This window comes from Gallinula chloropus, assembly GCF_964237585.1.
Source record: "Gallinula chloropus genome assembly, chromosome: 5".
Taxonomy (NCBI): domain Eukaryota; kingdom Metazoa; phylum Chordata; class Aves; order Gruiformes; family Rallidae; genus Gallinula; species Gallinula chloropus.
The window spans coordinates 25,104,516-25,124,599 of NC_140090.1; the positions used below are offsets into that span (position 1 = coordinate 25,104,516).

Consider the following 20,084-nt stretch of genomic DNA (forward strand, 5'->3'; position numbering starts at 1 on the left):
AAACTAAGACACAGTAGATTATTGTTTAGACATTTTTGTCTCAGTCAAGCTCCTAATACAATCAGAAGGAATGACCCAATTGATCTGAAATATCCTTAATGCTGAGTTCCAGTCTCCTTGAATACCATAGTGTAGCCTCATTAATGGAAGTCTGAGCAGTAATTTTTAAAGACATGGCTCCTCTGAGCCACAAAGAGTATAAAAGTAAAAAAATTTCTAGTTTACCCAAGCAAGTCTCCAGAGAAATGTCCAGAAATAAGCATACCTTACCAGTCATTTGAAAGAAAGCCACCTTCTCCATTGCAGATCCAGCCACATCTGATCCAAAGCAAACCAGGAAAATGCCTCATCCGCCCTTGCCTACTGACTCATACCTGGGCCCTCAGACAGGCTGCTGCTTTTGAAAAATTTAAATAATTAATCCCTTTCCCCTCCAAACTTAGTCACCTTGGCAAATACACCTTCACCCAACTCCACTTGTAGCAAGGCAATCTCATTAACAACGTACTTTCCTGAATGGGTTTCTGCATAAGGGGAAGGAGGAAGGGAGGTTAGGTTAGTAACATGCCTAAGTATAATATTTTTTGTTTAGGGCTAGAGATTGAGATTTAAATCTGGTGTCTAAGAGAGCAGTTGGGAAAATGCAAATATTCTGTGGTCTTGAAATCACTATAGGTTCGAAATTATGATTGTGGTCAGGGAAACTCAGCACAGTAAAACAAGAAAGTAGCAAAACCAGACCAATACAAAAACCTAGATGAATTGCTTGCTTTTTCGGTATGGTTAAAAGGGTGAAGAAGCAAAGCATGCACAACATGAACTATATATATATTTTAAAAAAAGGCAGGAGGGTATTTAATAGAAATTATTGCTGAAACGGAATGAGTGTGGGTTTCCTTTAGAGAAATACTGCCACTCTGATTTTAAATTATCTGAACAGAAAACAACAGGAATTTCCAGCAAAATATTTTGGGCATTCGTTAGAGTCCTTAAACAAAGAGTATTTACACCCAGATCATCAGCACAGCAGTAATCAGCATTGATTACACCTTTGCTTACAAAGCAAAACATTAAAACCTGAAGACCATCAGTATCCTGCTGTGTAACTGATCTCTCCAATCTCCGTTTTAAAAATATTGTTTGTAGCAGAAATTAAAAATGTGGCTGCTATCCACCAACCCATTGAAAATTGTGTATTTAAAGCTATTTAAAGTAGATGCAACATCATGCTCACAAAAACATTTTGTTAATCTAAAATTCACAGAAATATTCAAATTCTCAGAGGACAGGTTTAATGAACAAAGGGATTACATACTTCTACAATGATATATTAAGTTCTACAGATGTGTTAAGGGAATTCCTGGCCTTTTATTTGTACAGTTTTCCATTTAATAACTACCTGACTATGCAAAAATGACAACATTCTAAAAACTGACAAGGTGTTTGTTTTGACCTATAATTGCACACACTCTTGTAAATAATAGTGAGCTTAGATTTTACAAGTTGGCTTCATCTGTATCTCACTTCTCACAATTCAAACTTGAAAGGTCTTACTCAGCATTTTAATAGGAACTCAATTCTACGATTTAATCCAATAGTGGGAATCCTACTTTTCACAGATAACATGTTTGAGTAAAAATGTAAATGGATGCAGTGGCACAAGAGCATATCACAAAGCACTTCAGCTGCTTTTGCACTGAACATCAGAACTAAGTTTCACTTTTCTTAGAAAGGCAGCTGGCTTCCCTGGGTGACATGTAATCTACTGGGATCTTCCACATAAGTTTTAGACCCATATAATTTTAATCAAGGAGTACAAAGAACTCTGCATTGACCCATCTTTCACCAGTGGAATATTTTTGTTTTGTCTTGGCAAAGATCGAGACAAGATCAGACATCTTTTTTTTTTCTGTGAGGCTCTGAAATCTGGGCTACCTGATTTGTCAGTTACAATGGTCACTTATGGTTCAAACTGGAAAACGTGTGCTAAGATCACCAAGTGTGGTATTTCGCTACCATTCTGATTTTGTAGGTTTGTGGACAGAGGGCAGCTTTCCTTTAGAGACTTTCTAGATAAAACTGGCTTTAAAATGTCCTTCTCCAGTGAATAAAATTGAGCACAAGTGCTGTTTTAAAACCACATCATCCTAGTGAACAGTTACAGGAGCATCGTGTCAATACAACTTCCTCATCTGGAAAGCTATCATGGAGCATATAATTCCAAACAGCAATGCCTTGAAAAAGTATGTTTAGATAAACTACTTTTATGTCTTATTCAGAACATGAACTATCAATAGTACTATCAAAATATGATGGAAAGAAAAAGAGAAAAAATATAGAAAGAAAATATGCACTCTATCAACAAGGGTCATTTAATTAACTATTTAAACCATAATTTAGAAGAAAGTCAGCATTGTATTGTTTTAAAATATATTTCTAAGGGGACAAAACATAATTATAATCAATTAGACATTTGCAGCATAATACATACTCAGGATTTTACTGAAGTCAGAATATGCCTGTTCATAAGCATATGCAGCACAGATTTGTAAATGTTCAAATAAAATTTTCCCCCTCTCTCCAAGGCTTGTCCAATTCCCTGTCTTAGAGGGAAGATGGCAGTACTTCTTGATACGCTTGGAACTGGAAGTGTAAGCCAAACCCCAGTGAAAGTCTGTATTGCTAGCTAGCTTCTAAATAATACTAACAAAAAGATGGAATAAATCTCACCTAGATTGAAAGCAGCACCTCTTGCTCCATTTTGTAAACTGGCTTTGTATTCTGGCTGCCAAATCTCAGGTAAAGCAGGTAACAAGACCTCTCCCGCTTGTTCTAAAACCTGCTAAATGAAGTTAACAGATCTAATGTAAATGTGTATGAGGGAGGAGGTCTGCATGCCTACACCCTTGGCATACCACAGGAGCCTGGATGCACATCAGAAAGTGTTCTGAGGCAGGGGAAAGAATATGTTCCCATGATCTGTGTACACACACCCAGTAGTTCTGTGTCTGTTTGTTGCCTTTTTAACTTGTAGAGGTGATTATCATAAATTATCATAAATAGCAAGCTATCAGCTGCCAGCAAGCAACCAGATCAACTACAAGTCTAGATCCAAGCTACCTCCAATTCCTGGCTCTATGACGTGATGAAAAGTTGTCATCTTTTTTTCCTGTTCCAATAGAACTTGGGAGTTTAAGACACATTTTTCCAAGCAGGATTGCTGTCTCTGTGTGGAAAATCTCTGTTTTCATTCCTTGTTTATTTGCGTGCATATACTTAGCCTCAACACTGAAGGTAAAAATGCCTGAAAAAGTGACCTTAGCATTAAATAAAGTTACTTAGAAAAGCAGAAAACAAGTCAAAAGAACATACGTGATTACTTTTAATTTTTGAATGATGGCAACTATCAGTAAAAATGAAGAATTGAAGGACAGTTATCACATAGAAAAGTAATGTTCAAATTTAAAATGGGTGTTAGGAACAGGATAAAATTGTCAAGTGCTGGCAGCTCTGCATCAGGCAGAGCATGTAGAGAGGCATTTTCATATGTTCTTACCACAATATTGCTTAATGTACCGCTTATGCAAGTCGGTTTGCTCACATAAGTTCTCTGCTGTATGTTTATAACAACCACAAAGTCACAGGGGCACAAAACTATTACACAGAATTTTACTTTTGTGAAAATTGAAACATTAAAAAACATACTAATTATTAAAATTACCTTTATTGTGAAAAGGAAAGTACACTTTAGTAAAATAGGTGATATTTATACCTGTCAGAATCCTTATAAATCAACAGTTTTGGGAGATGACTAAATTTAGAAAGTTGCTCATTAAGGATAGTACCAATTTTAGGGTTTGAATTTACTTTGATCCCTCTTCGGCTCACCATCTCCTCCTGCTCCCTCTCGTATTGCTTCGAGAACTTCTCCTGTTTCAAGGTTACAGGAATTTTAATAAAGTTGCAGTCATTGGGCCAAAATATCTAAATGTCAGTCTTCAATCTCACTGACCCCCGGCAAGTTGCAATGTATATGCTCCGTTTATAACATGCTACACAGAGGATTACCTTATTTTGGGAAATAGTGCAAGTAAATATTTCTTTTCTATAAATTTTATAGCCCAGTGCAGTTGTAATATATAAGCTGCAAATCAAGATGCAGGAAAAATCATGTAGCTGTTTGTCAACTGGTTTTACTGTACTGGAGCTAATATCATAGTTAAAAAACTCTAAAGAAATTACTACTTTAATAAAAAAAAAATATTTTTTGCTGTCCTTGTCAAGAATGAAATGAAATATATAGGTGAAAAAAGTTCTGGTTTGGATTTCCTTCTTTTAAATTATAGAAGAATACTATTGGAGTGAAATATAACAATTTTTTGTGTGTGTGTGAATATAGTTTGAGGTATTTCCCCAATTTGGTTGTTTCTGTTTGAAATCAACGTATTAAAAATTTTAAACATGCACAAATGTTCACTTCATAAACCACTACCTTTCTTGTCTTCTACTAAAAATTTAGTGAATTATTACAAAATTTTTTATCTCTAATTTAAAAAAAAAAAACATAGAAAATATCACAAGCATCTACTTAAACAGATTGGTATGTAGGAACATTTAATTTTGCAAACAGTGATGCTAGGAGTCACTTACACAAATTCTGATGATTCTGGGTCAAATTTTTATAGTGCACGAGATCACAACTTTATTAGAACTACTTCAGCTTCCATTTGTTGAGACTATCCACTTGACTAAGACAGATTTTGAACCCGATCTATGGTAGTGATTTCTTTACTAAGAAGCTTTATCCTACACATTTTTTTTTTTTTTTTTTGAGAAATGAATCTGAAGAAAATAGGGTTGTAAATAATACAATTGATGTTTAAGAATCTCTTCAACACAGCCCACACCCCCACCCAAGAAAAGCCTGTCATAATGTATACAGTGATCTGAGCAGTCTTACCTGGGTGTATCTATAACCATTGAAACTGTTTCCAACACTTTGTAAGGCCAAAGGTTTCAGAAAGCAAAACTCTGCCTCAGATTCTAGAAAAACTTTGTAACTTTATCATCACAACACCACCGAGAAAGGAAAATAAGTATATAATACTGGTATTAAAGAAACAAGCAATATATCAAGTGTGACATAAAAGTGGTTTGGTACACATTGTGAAAGATGCAGTGTAAGAAATGTAATGTTCTCTTAGCATGTGAGTCCAGTGCAGTCAATATTGTACTTATTTTGTGAATAGACAGTACATTAGTGATATGCTAATATAGATGACACACAGCATTATCCAGTCTATTCTTGTAATAGGTGGCCTGTTACCTTTCACGTGGAGAATGGCACTTGATGAGATAGTGCCGTTCAAATTTTTAGCCCGAACAACATAGAGGCCAGCATCTTTATCACACACCTTCTGAATGAACAAAGCATGCTTTGTCTCCTTTTGTAAAAGCTTTAAGTGCTCATCTGCAGTCAGTTTCTGGCCCTTCTTGTACCTGAAGCAGAGAGTCAGTTTTGAAGTCAGATTTATATCACAGTATGCCAAGCAGAACTTTGCAAATTCAGGTAACTGCTGTAACACTATATTGACAGCAAGAGATAGAGTTCACTGCTGTGTTCTTACTCCTCAGTTTTGCAGTTATCAGTAAATATGGCTGAATATTTAAGCAACTCAAACCGCTGGATAATACATTCTAATACTAGAAAATGTGTTTTGGAAAATGGTTTTCAGTGGACAAGTCACCGTTATCTTGCTACAGAAAGCAGTATGAAGGCCTGGGCCCTCAGTTTTGTGCTGAAACATTTTTGATACAAGGGTGTTCAGTTAGTCCACATTCAAATCACAAATAGCTTAAGATGCATAAGCAGCGTACAAACTTTCCAAACTCTGTCTTCAGTACGAAGACCAATCTGTTCCACCACCCAAGCCACTTCACATTTATTTAGTTCAAATCAAGAAACAGGATAGAACAATGTATCAGGAGTGGTTTCAGAGAACTGGTGTCCTATTCTAACACTCGAGGATCTGTTACAATATATTGGCATTGACTTCTGAGTCACATATTGGAAGTAAGGGAAAATTCCTCATGATATTTCAGCATAAACTACTTTTAGCCTAACACAAACATAGAAATGCTTTGCCATACATATATGCAATCAAATGCCTACATCAGGACAAAATACAAGATAGTTGTGAATTTTTATCTGCTAAACCCCACTTTTTTCTATTTTAATAAATTTCTCATTTGCAAAATGCTTTCAGTTGATTTTTTTTTAAAGAACATCTATCAACAGTGTATGTATTTTTTTTAGTTAAATTATGATAAAACAAATTGACGGTACCTCTTGTTTCACCAACAATACTCCTCAAAGTGTAGAATTCCAGGATAGAAAACAAAGTAACTTTATTGATACCAACACAGTCTAGCACCAACGTTGCAGAGTCCAGGATTTTTCTCAGTGCCATAGAAGAAAATTCAACCTAAAATCTTATAGTTTGCCTAACTCTTTACAAGTGTAAACTTAACATCAAAACATAAGAGGCATATCTAATTTTAATACATAAAAAGGAAAGCCTCCATTGTGAAAGTCTAATGGAATATGTGAAGAAATGGCAAATGAGGTAAAATTTTAGGAAGATGTGCCAATACATAGATGACTACAACCAAACTCTTGAAGTTCTGCCCTTCTTTCCCTTCAGTCCCTATTCCCTTTGGCAGGGCATTTATAAAAGGTCATATTAAAAGATGTTTATATTACATCATCTATAATTCTCACAAATGCAGTATAAACCAATATAATTAGAAATACAGCAATCCAGAGAGAGATAGCGAGTGCACACAAATACATAATATAAACCTGGTTGTCTTAGTGTAGATATTTAGGGTTTTTTTACCCTGCAAGATCTCCAGTTTTTGACAAGTGACTCTCACATATATATAAATGCCTGTCTCTATGTAGATGTAGTGGCTATTTAAATATTTTGGCACACGTGCACATGTATGTGTATATCTGTCCATGTATTGTGCCAAGATCCTGACAAAATGCAGGTGAATTTAGTTGTAGTAAATCTGCCATGTGCATGTGTTTTTATTGAACAAGTGGAATGTCATATTCTAGAATATAAAAACTCTATGATGTGTTTGTTTAAAAAAAACATTGGATGTGCTTGCAGTAGCTTGATGCTCTCATAAAATTAAGTACAGCAAGATTATTTAAAGTAGACTGTCAAAAGCAAATTTGAAAGTGGGAATCATGCATAAGTGTAGAGTAGAAAGGACACAAGCCATTTATTCTTGTCTGTAGATTAATTAATTTGGTTATAAGTGGTTTGTAGTGATCTTGCTAATAGGTATATTTACTTCTCATTATAAGCTACCCACCATGTCAGTGTAGGCTCTGGGAATCCCGTTACTTCTACTTCCAAAGTTACCGGAGAACCTTCCATGACGGTTTTGTTAGACAGAAGCTGGGAGAAATTAGGCGCCTGTCCAGTTAGGCTGGCCATGCTGTTCTTTTCTGATGAACTTTTAATCTCTTCTTGGGTAACCATCTGCCTCTGACAGCTTCTGGTGGCGTCTGATTGAAACACAAAACCTGAGAATGCATCAGGCAGAGCATGCAGCCTGTCCTGGGGTTTAGTACAGTTATTCAAGTCATGCAATTGTTCTTGTGTTTCTGCCATGCTTTCACAAAGTTCAAGGTGTTGCAAATGTGTTTTGCACACTTCGCTCATGCTATACACTGGTTTGGCATTTCTAGTGCAGGAAGCAGTGCTAGCTTCAGGTATTCCTTGTAAGCAACAAGTCAAAGGAGATACTGCTCTGATTTTTGGACCAGAATCTGTTGAAGAAACACAAAACTTCTCAAACTGATCTGATGGGCTTTCCATTGCATTATTTGTTGCATTGGCATAAGCAGAATTTGTTAAGAGATCAGATGCTTCCATTGCTTTTTTAATATCGGCAGGTTTCTGCATTTGCAAGCTATAGGAACTGACATGCAGACTGTGAGAACTACAACAGTGCTGCTCTTCTAGCTCTGTTTCAGAATGTAAGAGGTTGGATTCTGGTGTCTCAGAAAGCGGTGGCAAAGAGATATCATCAGGTGATATACACTCATATTCATCTCCGGAGGGTATTTCTTCTGCCAGGAATTCAGCCTGTAAACTATCCTCTTTGGCTGAAGATGACAACTCTGTATCCTGTGAAACAAGATCCTCACCAGCTGGAGAGATGATTGGAATTTCAGCCAATTTATTCCTCTCCTTAAATTAGGAAGGGAAAGTAGAGAAGGGAAAGAAGAAGAAGAAAAAGAAGAAGAGAGAGAATGAATGATCAATCTATGCAACCCCTTTTCATGCAGAAGCTGGCAACAATAAATGTAATACTTCTGAGTTTAATTTGTGGAGGAAATATATGGTAAAGGACAATTCCTTCAAAAAATTTGCAGCACCCAACTGGATTTTCAAACTGTTTGGATAGATTCTAGCAGATTTTATAATTATATATAAGCATTTATTATAACAGTAACAATAAAAGAAAAAGCGCCTCTTTTTATGAATAGAGGACAACATGGATTTCCTGTAGGTGCTATTGATAAGATGATTTGTAGGGGGAAGGTGAAGTAGGATGTGGCCTGATTACTTCTGCTTTGGAAACTGTTACATAGCAATAAAAATATATTAACAGCCAAGTTACTGGACTTCGATTCTCTGAGGAAGAGTCAACAATCATGTTCAAGATTTACAGAATTAAACCAACATCTTTAAGGTATTTTTCAAGCATTTAATATTTCCCTCATTTTTTGCAAGCTGTTTCAGGAGCTTGTCCAAACACTAACAGAAAATAATGTTAAAATTATTTTTATCTTGGATTCAGAATTTAAACAAAAAAAAAGAAAAAAAAAAGAGAAAGAATTAGATGTGGCACCAGTGCACATGGTATTTAACAATAAAGCAGTAAAGACCTTTTCTGATTAATTTATCATTTCTCTGCCTCCTGATTATTATATAAATTTGCAATCACACATTCAGGTCTATTTAATTTGTGAAAGGGCTCTCAGCAAAGGTGTTCATAATGTTTTCTTATGCTTTTCTCTCATTGTTGAGCTCTATACAAATAAGCAATGTTTTTATCACCTATAAACTGTTTAAGCAAATCAATCGGGTGATACACTGACTGAATGTCATTGGTCTCCCAATCATATTTCTTTGGCAGTATCCAGTACAAAAGTGCAATAGCACTTGGGTTTCAGCTTGCCTTTTCTTTACTGCCCCCAATATAACCTAATCTCAGTGCACAAAAATCAGGAAAAAAAAATAAATAGAACCTCACAGGTGATCTGGTCCTGCAGATTGGTAGTTTTAATATAGATGTTCTTCCAAGTTAACACATTTTTTATTTCATGCCAGATCCATGAATGTATAGCTGGAAGAAATTTGGGATTTTATTGTGTCCAGTTTGCTAAATAATTCAATTCAGGTGTAAGATGAAGTTCAAGTCTGCATATTAAATGTGTTTTCCACATGCATTCCTGGATGAACTGTGATCCCCAAAGCACCTTTCAAGTATCAGTATATCATGATAAATTATAACTGACTTTTCAATTTGGTGAAATGTGTTTTTCCCCTTTCCAATTACCCAGAAAACAATACATACTGAGTTACTTCTTCCTTCTGCACATATTCAATTTTTCTTCATTGTGTTTCTAACGAATTATACACTACTACTAAGAAATCGATATTTTTATGGATTAATTCTAATAAATGCACACAATTTTTTTTTCTATGCTTTGCAAATTTAACTGTCACCCAAAGCTTTCAACCTTATCAGCACTGTCCTAAGCAGCTCTCTCAGTTTTAAGCCTGATCAAATTTGCAAGTCTTTATTAAATGAAACTTTAATAGGCACTCCAGTAGCAAATTCTGTCTGGTTTGTTCTGATTTGCACTAACAAATTTAATAAACCAAATCAGATTAAAGATTAAGCAACTGAAAAATTATTTAGAATGTTAAATTCTGAGCAGATACACTTAAAAAACATAATACAAAATTTCTGAATAGCCAATCTCTATTGTCTGAATGAAATCAATCGTCTAGATTCATTCTGTCTATGCACATGTACACACAGTGGCATATGTTTGGGTAACTACGCGAAGGCCATGACAGTGCAGGAATCTTCCAACAATGAACCTAGAATCCTAGTGCAGGAAAGTGCTGTCAGTATCTCAGTGACCCTGTCTGGAGATGACAGAATTTAATAAAGGTATTTAAGACATTGCTGGAAAATGACCTTGGGGAAAATAATGACAGGTGAGCAGTGTGTGAGCAAGCTGTCAGAGAGGCTTTGGCAGCACGAGGACTTTCTGACCTCGTGTGACACCTGGGATCAGAGAAACATGAGAATGAATGTGCCATGAGGTGGTTGAAGCTTCTTTTTAGACGGTGATATTATTATTGAAGCAAATTAATACTGAAAAAATAGCTCGCAGAAGCTATTACAGATCACTGACCCACTAGACAAGGTGGGCTGGAGGGGGACTAGGTCTTTCCTCCGAAAGAATGGAGATGGAAGACAGAAAAGCTCCAGTGAGAAAAACCTGCTACTTCTTTAATGAATTATGGAGTGATGAAAAGGGTGGAGGCATTATATTTGCCATACTTCACATCTGATATTTGCGGTTTCATATACCCTCGACTTCTACCCTTGGCAGCTGAGGCATAGTCTGGCAAGGGCTGACAAAACTGTGGCGAAATAGGAGTATGGACATCTGCTGCATGAGATGATTCTCCTGAGGGTGGCTTTTTGGAATACTAACAACATCTTGAGTGAAATCTGGGCTCCAAGTCAGCAGTGAAACTTCCATTGAATCAAAATGGAGGTAACAAAATTAATTAGGCTCAACTTAGGCTCATCAGCAGATCACAGGAAATTCTTTATGGAATTTAAAGAATTGTTACCATTAATTGAATTTCTACAAAGCATCACAAATTTAATGTCATATAGTATTGATCTATGTTATCAGCTGACAAAATGAAAATTTTAGAGTTCTAAATCGATTACCAATATATCCTACCTTTCTAAGCACTTAAAGATATGACTGCCCACTCCAACTGACCACAATAACTCACATAGCAAGTTATTTACATTCACATCCAGGATACCAAGGCTTCAAAATGTTCTTTAAACTAAAGATCTAGTTTTGTATTGCCTGTATTTCTAAGACTACATTTATTCATTGACAATTTGGAACCTTTCAGATTCATTCACTCTATATCCATGAATAAACCATGCTCATCTGTTAAGCTTTTTATCATTCTAAATGCAAAACCAGTCTTTTGCTATCTAATTTCCTTTTGTGTATTGTCCTTAACATGCAATCTATACTTTGGAATTTATTTATGATCTCTGCTGCATGGAATTTTGGCAACTAAAATGTAACCTAAATGTTTTGAGGTGAAGTTGAATGTGCCTATTTCATGTTGAGTTCTGTTATTTATTTGATGTGACACAATGTCATGCTTAATTGTTGCAAGTTGTAGTTGTGCCCCACCACACTTTTGCCATGGCTGCTTTCCTGTTATTCACACTGTTGCAACAGTGAAGTAATTCTGTGTTTGTTTTGCAGTGGGTTTTTATAATACTGTAAATGAGAAGACAATCAAAGCCTGCCAATCTATAACAATCTGTCACTTCCTAGAAGAAATGAATTAAGGAGTAAAATTCCTTTGAAAGTACACAACAATGGCCATCAGGTATAAGAAAAAAACCAACAACATGAACTGCAGATACCTGTTTAGTGTCCATAGGAGACAGAACATTGTTTCTCTTCTCAGTAGTGCTTTCTGCATTTTTAAGAAGTTTACCTGATGCCATCTGAAAGAAAAATGTTTTCAAGGAGTTTTTTCCTGACAAAGAAATTAACAATTCAACAAAACGTCCTTTCCACCATGCTGAGCTGTAAGGCTTCTCTCATAGCTTATTATTTATAAAGCAAGAACTTTCATAGCTTGTCTCTAAGGATATGAATATTAGGGCTCTGGGAATACTAAAAGCAATCCCTATTACTTCATATATTTGTTTAAGTCTTATCAAAGAGAAGGGACTAGAATGTGTTCTCTCTTAAGTAAGGAAGAAGACATTTCCCAGAGAAGTGGTGGCTGCCCCCTCCCTGGCAGTGTTCAAGGCCGGGTTGGATGGGGCTTTGGGCAACCTGAGCTAGGCATCCCTTCCAACCCAAACCATTCTATGATTCTAAAAGAATATTATTTTAGAAAGAAAGAGAGATATATAGGCAAATAAAAAGAGTAAACCCCATAAAATTCATAGGGAAGAATATGTGGATTGTATTAAAGGCAAAAGGGTAACATACAAAAAAGAAAATTTGAAAGAGAAATGACTAAGACTGCACTGGTAACACCTATCTTACAAGAGGATTCAAAGCTGAAAAACAATAAAATTTCCAGCAATACTCAAAGCCTTTTAAGAAACAATATTCTATTTAACAAGTAAAATTCTAACTAACCTGCTGCTTTTGTTCCTCTGCTTTGTTTTTAATAACAGCCTCACACACTTGACCATTTCTTTCTTCTTCTTTAGCAGTAACCAATTCTTCAGAAAACTCACCTTTCTGCCACATGAAAATAAAATCAAGTAAGATTATACAAAATAAAAGGTAGTAGTTATTAGCTACACACTGACTCTATGCAACAGAGTAGAAAAAAAACCAAAAGAAATGTTATCTAAGCCTGTCATCAGCGCAGGTGTAAATTGCTTAAGGCAAAAACATTTAGCAAAGCTTAATTCATATATTCCTGGACAAGCTAAGACAATATTTTCAAAGCTGAAGGGATCTTTTCTGAGGTAGGGAACATATAGGACACCAAAGACCAAAGAAATCAAGTGGTTAGTAAAGAATCTGAGGAATTTTAACCAACTTGTAGCAAGCATAAGTAAGAGATTAAGAAAGTGACAATATCAGGAAAAAAAAAAATCCAGAAAAAAATTATCAGGATTTCCAGAAAACAGTTCTAGGGAGAAGAGACAGATTTGTGAGTGTCCAAAATTTTCAAATTTGTCTAAAAGGTGGAATGTGGGGAATGTCTTCTAAGCCCATAATATCACCAGGCAGAATTTGTTCTTGCTTTCCTCCTTCCTTCAACTGCCCATCTGGAAACAAGACTCAATTCATACTCATGGTACCTATTTCTGTAGATAATTTGCTGAATTATTTATTCTTTATAAGATACCATGCAATATTCTTGAAAAGTTTAATAAGAATGTTAGTTTGAAAATCTCAGAATACTATGTGTTATAAAAAAACAGCTTTAATTTGAAAAAGATGCAGAACTATTACAGATTTTTTATTCTTTTAAGGAATTGTCTAAATTACAGGTTAAATTAATCAGTAAATACTTTATGAATGGTTCACAATTAGCAGAATTAGTCGGTAAATATTACAACTATTTTGAAATTCCACTTCTCTTGAAAAGATCCATATTATGTTGAACTACCCCTGGTTCAAGCCCTGTTCTAACAGAACCTGGAGATACTTTTCTGCACACAGCAGTGTTTATATAACAAGTGGATTGGAAGGAGAATTTTGAATTGACACTTACTTTGAAGTACATTTATGAGCACAGTACAAAAGCAAAGACTTTTTTTCCATTTAACTAATGACTCTTGAAATTTGTATTTTTAGCATATCTGACTACTTCTAAGTGCTGAGTTTTGATGCATCAGGGTTAATTTTCTTCACAGTAGCTAATAGGGGCTGTGTTTTGGATTTGTGATGAAACAGAGTTGATAATGGGGGGGTGTTTTAGTTACCACTGAGCAGGGCTTACCTAGAGCCAAGGCTTTTTCTGCTTCTCAGCCCACCCCACCAGTGGAATGGTTGGGGGTGCACAAGGACCTGGGAAGGTGACACAGCTGGGACAGCTGACCTCAGATGACCAAAAGGATATCCTGTACCACATGGTGTCATGCTCAACGTATAAAGATGGGGGAAGAAGGGAGACAGGGAACATTTGGAGTGATGGTGTTTATCTTCGGAAGTAACCATTATGTGTGATGGAGCTCTGTTTTCCTGGAGATGGCTGAACACCTGCCTGTCCATGGGAAGTGGTGAATGAATTTCTGGTTTTGCTTTGCTTGATTGTGCAGCTTTTGCTTTACTTATTAAACTGCCACTATCTCAACCCATAATTTTTCTCTTACTCTTCTGATTCTCTCTACCATCCCATCAGGGATGGTGCAGGGAGTGAGCGAGCAGCTGTGCTACATTGCCAGCTGGGGTTAAACCACAACAACATATTAACGGATAAATAGAGCGTTCATCAGCTTTATAGTATAATTCCATCAAAGAGAAGTGAAATAAAATTTAAAAACAACTAAATCTTGATGACAGGTTGGCCATGAGCCAGCAGTGTGCCTCAGTGGCTAAGAGAGCCAATGGGATCCTGGGGTGCATCCGGAGGAGTGTAGCCAGCAGGTCAAAGGAGGTGATCCTCCCCCTCTACTCTGCCCTGTTCAGGCCCCACCTGGAGTATTGTGTCCAGTTCTGGGCTCCTTGGTATAAAAAGGACAGGGATCTCCTGGAGAGAGTCCAAAGAAGGGCTACAAAGAAGATTAAGGGCCTGGAGCACAGTGGTCTGTGGGGACAGGACAAGGGGCAATGGCTGCAAGTTGGAGCACAGGAAGTTCCACACCAACATGCGGAAAAACTTTTTCACAGTGAGGGTGACAGAGCCCTGGGACAGGCTGCCCAGGGAGGTGGTGGAGTCTCCTTCACTGGAGATATTCAAGACCCGCCTGGACGCCTATCTGAGTGATATGTCCTAGGGAGCTGCTTTGGAAGGGGGGTTGGACCCTATGATCTCTCGAGGTCCCTTCCAACCCCTATAATTCTATGATTCTATGATTCAATGATATTTAGGCAACGTACCTCTTCCATCTTCATAGAAGAATTCACACATCAGCTATTGCTGCATGTGGGAAATTTTTGATGTATTACTTTGAGAGTGGGGGGCAGAGTGAAGAAGTCTTTATTACAGAAATATAGCCCTCTCGGCTGTCTTCCATAATGCCTCCTCAGTGAACAGGTTATACCTAATTACACTTAAAGAAGCTTATCAAAACAGGAAACTAAAAATGTTGTTGATCTCATTAATATTAATGTTATAATCCATGCTTTTCTAATTTAAATTACTTTGGGTTTAATTCAACTTGCTTTTCGGGTTGATTTTTCCAATAGGGAGCCAAGCTAGGTTGTTTGGCGTTTCATAGATGTAGCAGTTACTTACATTACTGTACCAAGGGAAGAAGAAAGATGAAAAAAGTATGTGTCTAGATACTCAAAGAAACTGTGACATATTCCCCTAGAGATAACTTAAAAGGAGCAACAGTTCTGAAAGAAGTTGAGAAAAAGAAACTCAACAGGAATATTTGGTGTACGAACAATTAGCACTACTTTGATTCATTACAATCATTACCTAACATAATAGAAAAGTGAATGGTTAATAAATGTTTCATACTATCATGAGATGACCCTCAGTTAAAAGTACTGATACAGACACAAAGCCTGAGAAATTGATGCAGAAGCAATATATTCTCTACATAAAAAAGTAAAATACCTTAATGTCCATAAGTTCTCTCAGAGATCCACACAACTCATCAACAGAATTAATGATTTCTTTGTACTTTAATATGGCCTTTTCAACATACTTCTTTCCTTCTTCAATACCTACAAAGATAAAACCACATGAAAGTAGAACAGGTGTGTAACAACGTAATTATAACCCTAATATACTACAATAATTACATTTTTCTATGTCTTGTTTTGCTGAATGAGTTTTGTGATTCGCAGTGATGTCGTTTCCTACCTTTTACAAGCTTGAGATGGGCTCTATATATTCACTACAGACATTCTGCTTGGCTTCTTGAACAAAATTGATTCTATCTGATTAAAGATGCTACTTGAAAAGATACTGACTTCGTAAAGTGTCTCCTAAACTAATTGACTTCTACAGCTCAGATGCATGTATATCCATCTTACAAGAAATACAAAGGCAGGATGTAGAAGGTTTTTCACATATATTTTCTTTAAAAACACAGTGCAGCTTCTTTCTCCCAGTATTCCTAATTATCTGGTGTCAAGATTCCATTCTGTCAGCTGCTTTCTACACATAAAAAATTTTTACATACTGAAAAAGTAAAAAAAATTTAAAAGAAAAAATGCAGAGGAGGAAAAAATAATTGTACTCTCAAATTGTATTTTCAACACTAAATATGAAGAACCTAAAGGCATAGCTTGACTGATGAATTTTTTTCAGATTTATTTCACGGTTTACTGACCTTCATTCTTTTTGGTCAGCAATATTCCAATCAAAACAATTGCAAATACAGTATTTATATAACAATCTACATTTTTTGGTAAAAAAATGCTTAACAAAGTTGGGAATCAAATACCACTCGTTTTTCAGTGTTAAGGCAAAAAAATTACTCAGCACTGAGGTATGTCACTGTAATGTACTTGGACTTCAAAGGCTTACCTGCTATGAGATAGCATAAACCATGAAGTCTTAATTCCAAACTCATAAATATTACAAGGACATTTATACTTTGCTTTCAAGGTGAACTCATGCTGTACACAGAAATCCAAGTAACTTCCAGACTTTGAATACTTTCATATTTTTATTCTTTTTTGAAATCCTTCACCTCTTCTAGTCAATAATTTAGAACATTTGACTTTTAAACTTCATTGGATTTTCTTCTTAAATGAACTGATCCAGGGATCTGCTTCCCCCTGTTAAAGATTTTTTTTTCCCCACAGTACGTTACCATATAACCGCTTAGCGAGGTCTGTAATCTGCTGAATTTTTTCTTCTTGTTGAGGCACAGTAGGCTCAATAAACTTATTGAATTGCTTGTAGAGAGTCTCTATTGCTTCTCTTGTTTTGCATTCTGCAGAATACTTGCCAACTCTAATGACTGTTGCACTCACATCTTCGAACCAAAATTGACACTGATGGATAAAAACACTGCGTTATAATGAATTATTATCAGCAGCTCAAGCTTTTGCAGAATAAATACAGTATGTCATAAATTTTCCAATTTTATGTGAAAAAAATTGCACTAATTCTGTTTCAAATATTAATAGCTTTTAAATTTTGTTAAAAACTAGATCCATGCTTATCTTACAAATATGCTGAGGTTGCTCTTTAGTGGTGCTTCCAAGTTCTTTCCACCTTGCATATCAACTGACTAATTTTGCAAATTTCATTTCATGGCTGCAGTTATACCTCTGTAAGGGCAGCAAGGTAGCCTAGATTTAGTCTGCTAGAAAACAGAGGTTTTGGTCTTTGCTAAGAGTCTTTCTGCTGAAAAGAATGGGCTTTAGAACATACCCTTAATGAACATTTTTGATTAAAAATTCTCAGAGGAGGGTAGAATTTGGTGTTTATTCAGTATCTGTTTTGCTTCATTACAGCAAGTGGCTAGTAATCAGCACTTTTAACTGTTATTAGAGTAGATGCTTAACATTGTGCCTATTCACTCAAAGAAACCTGATGAGTAAAAGGTGATACTTTACACGGAGTAAAAAGAGCAATCTTAAATTTTACCTCTAGGAAATTATTTATTACCCTCAAAGTAAGGGGGGAGGTTAAAAATGTAAATGCACAACAAATGGTAACAAATTGCTTTGCTAACAGTATAGCAAATGGCACTTTGATCAGATCACTGGACACTGAAAATATCTTTTAAACACAACTTTAGGATTCTGATTCAACATTAAGGGGATTTCCTTGTCATGCAGTTAGATCACTTTAGAGATACAAACACTGCCATTTCAAAAAAAATAAGCAACGATCGGAGTGTTCTTCCCTCACAACAGATAAATAAACACAATATAGCAAGAGGGAAAATACTGTTACAATTTTTAAAAAGTCAACGAGGCACTCCTTAGATACATTTAAAAAAAATTTACAGAAATCTCCCAAAAGACTTAGACTGAAGTTGAGAAAAAAAAAACCAAAACATATACTTAACAATTAAGACTATTAAACACCACCTCCCCTCCCCCCAGCAACAACCCAGCAAAAAACCCCACTGCTTTTAAGGAGTATTTTACATTTCAGTTCCAGAATTACAACTCTTCCTGAAAACAAAGTGGGTATTGTGACAGCCTGACTCTCGTGGTATACAGCTATCAAAGAGGGCCTTGTGGCACTTGGTGTTGCCTTGGAATATATTTAAATGAGCTCATAGCTATCATAGATGCACTGAATTGTTATCAAAGTCATATGTAGGTGGAGCCCTCAGTTATATGCTTAGCAGTGAAAGAATATGGTCACATTGCAGATTTCCCCCCACTTTTTCCCCACAAAGTTACAGACAAAAGTAGCAGAGAATACTGATTTTTACCATTTGCATGAAGTAGTTATATGCACTTTTATCTATCCCAGTCCTGAATCATCATTAAACCCACAGTGGGTACCTCAGCTTTACTAGTTACCTCTTCCATCATCTGTTGCAGATGTTCCACGAGATCCAGATTTTGCTTGTAATCATCCACAACTCTTCTGAAGTCATTCAACTGTTTTTGTAAGTCACCAATTAAACCCAACAGGATAACTTTACCATTAGATTCATTTGCTACAGAGCCAATAACTTTCTTCTCTAAATTATCCATCTTCTTTTTCAGATTCTGTTTAAAAGATGTAATAATGTTAAACATTGCAACAAAATATTTCCATTTTCAGAAAGAAAAAGTAAAAAACATGGGGAAAACCCCACAAACCTTCTTGTCCTGTGTTTTAAAAATCACAAGTTGCTTTCTCAAAAGTCAAAGAGAACTGGAGGACCTCTACAATGCTGATTAAAATTAATGTAAATTATATTACTTAATGGCAGAATTCAGCTTAAATATAATCAAATATCTGTTGTAATAAAACATGGGATCTTGAATAAAATAACTGTCATTGAATCCTGAAAGGAAAAAATACTACTACACCATTGGATTCTTCGACCAAATACAAGTCAATTTAAACATCTTGTTTATACCCTCAAATATTAACATATTACTTAAAAATAAGATGTAAGCAGTATCAGTCACAATCTAGCATAGTCCCAAAGATCAAGTGGGACAAGTATTCATACTAGTACTTTATGATACCTGGTATAAACACATCCTGAATGTTTTAGGATAAGATGATATTCATATACATATATATATATGTTGCCAGCAGGTCAAAGGAGGTGATTTTTCCTTTCTGTGTATCAGTAGTGGGGTTGTATCTAGAGTCCAGTTTCCCCTTCAGGCTCCCCAGTACAAAAAATACCTGGACATACTGGAGCAAATCCAGCAAAGGACAACAAAGGTGACCGAATATGTGTCCTATAAGGACAGAGAAAGGTCGAGTTTTTAATATGGAGAAGACAAGGCTCAAGATGGATCAGATAAATGTGTATAAAAACATGATGGGAAGGAATAAGAAAACAGAGCCTCAGTCATCCCAGTGGTGTCTAGTAAAAAGACAGGAGGGAACGGAACCAAACTGAACTCTGCTTAAGCAAAAAAACCCCTATACACCCAAACAAAAAAAAATAATTAAACCCCATCTTTTTTTTTTTTTTTTTCTGAGGGTGGAACATCTTGCCCACAGAGGTTGTGGAGCCTCCACACCTGGAGATACTCACAACTGAACTGACATGACATAGAGCAAACTTCTGCAGTTTACCCTGCTCTAAGGAAGGAATTTCAACTAGATGACGTCTCCAGAGATCCCTTCCAACATCAATGATTCTGTAATTTGAATTTGTATTTGTGGATAAAATTTCCAAGAAAGTTTAAAAAAGGTTTTTAAAGGGAATAGAGAATGACAACAAAGGAAACAGCAAAAACAGCTAGTGACAATTTCTAGCAAAACAGAATTTGTTAGTTCTGAACTGCAGTTAAATAGGTCATTGGAGGCTTTGGAGGAAAAGTTTCTGGTGAAAGCAGAGAATGGGTGAGGCTAGCAGGGTTCTAAACTGCAAATGACCTCCAGGCGATGAATGCACATAAAGGTTCTGAAGAT

General features: G+C 36.0%; 1 protein-coding gene across 1 annotated transcript in view; it reads right to left on the bottom strand.

The window, feature by feature from the left end:
* Positions 1 to 20,084, bottom strand: part of CCDC141 (coiled-coil domain containing 141) — a gene marked incomplete at both ends in the record, with an annotated part of 81,932 nt that overhangs the window by 4,819 nt on the left and 57,029 nt on the right. Inside the window, 7 exons of the mRNA XM_084265765.1 lie at positions 5,327 to 5,499; positions 7,387 to 8,276; positions 11,797 to 11,880; positions 12,530 to 12,634; positions 15,639 to 15,748; positions 16,846 to 17,029; positions 18,521 to 18,712. Coding sequence (XP_084121891.1) covers positions 5,327 to 5,499; positions 7,387 to 8,276; positions 11,797 to 11,880; positions 12,530 to 12,634; positions 15,639 to 15,748; positions 16,846 to 17,029; positions 18,521 to 18,712 — 1,738 coding nt within the window. The remainder of the gene's footprint in view (positions 1 to 5,326; positions 5,500 to 7,386; positions 8,277 to 11,796; positions 11,881 to 12,529; positions 12,635 to 15,638; positions 15,749 to 16,845; positions 17,030 to 18,520; positions 18,713 to 20,084) is intronic.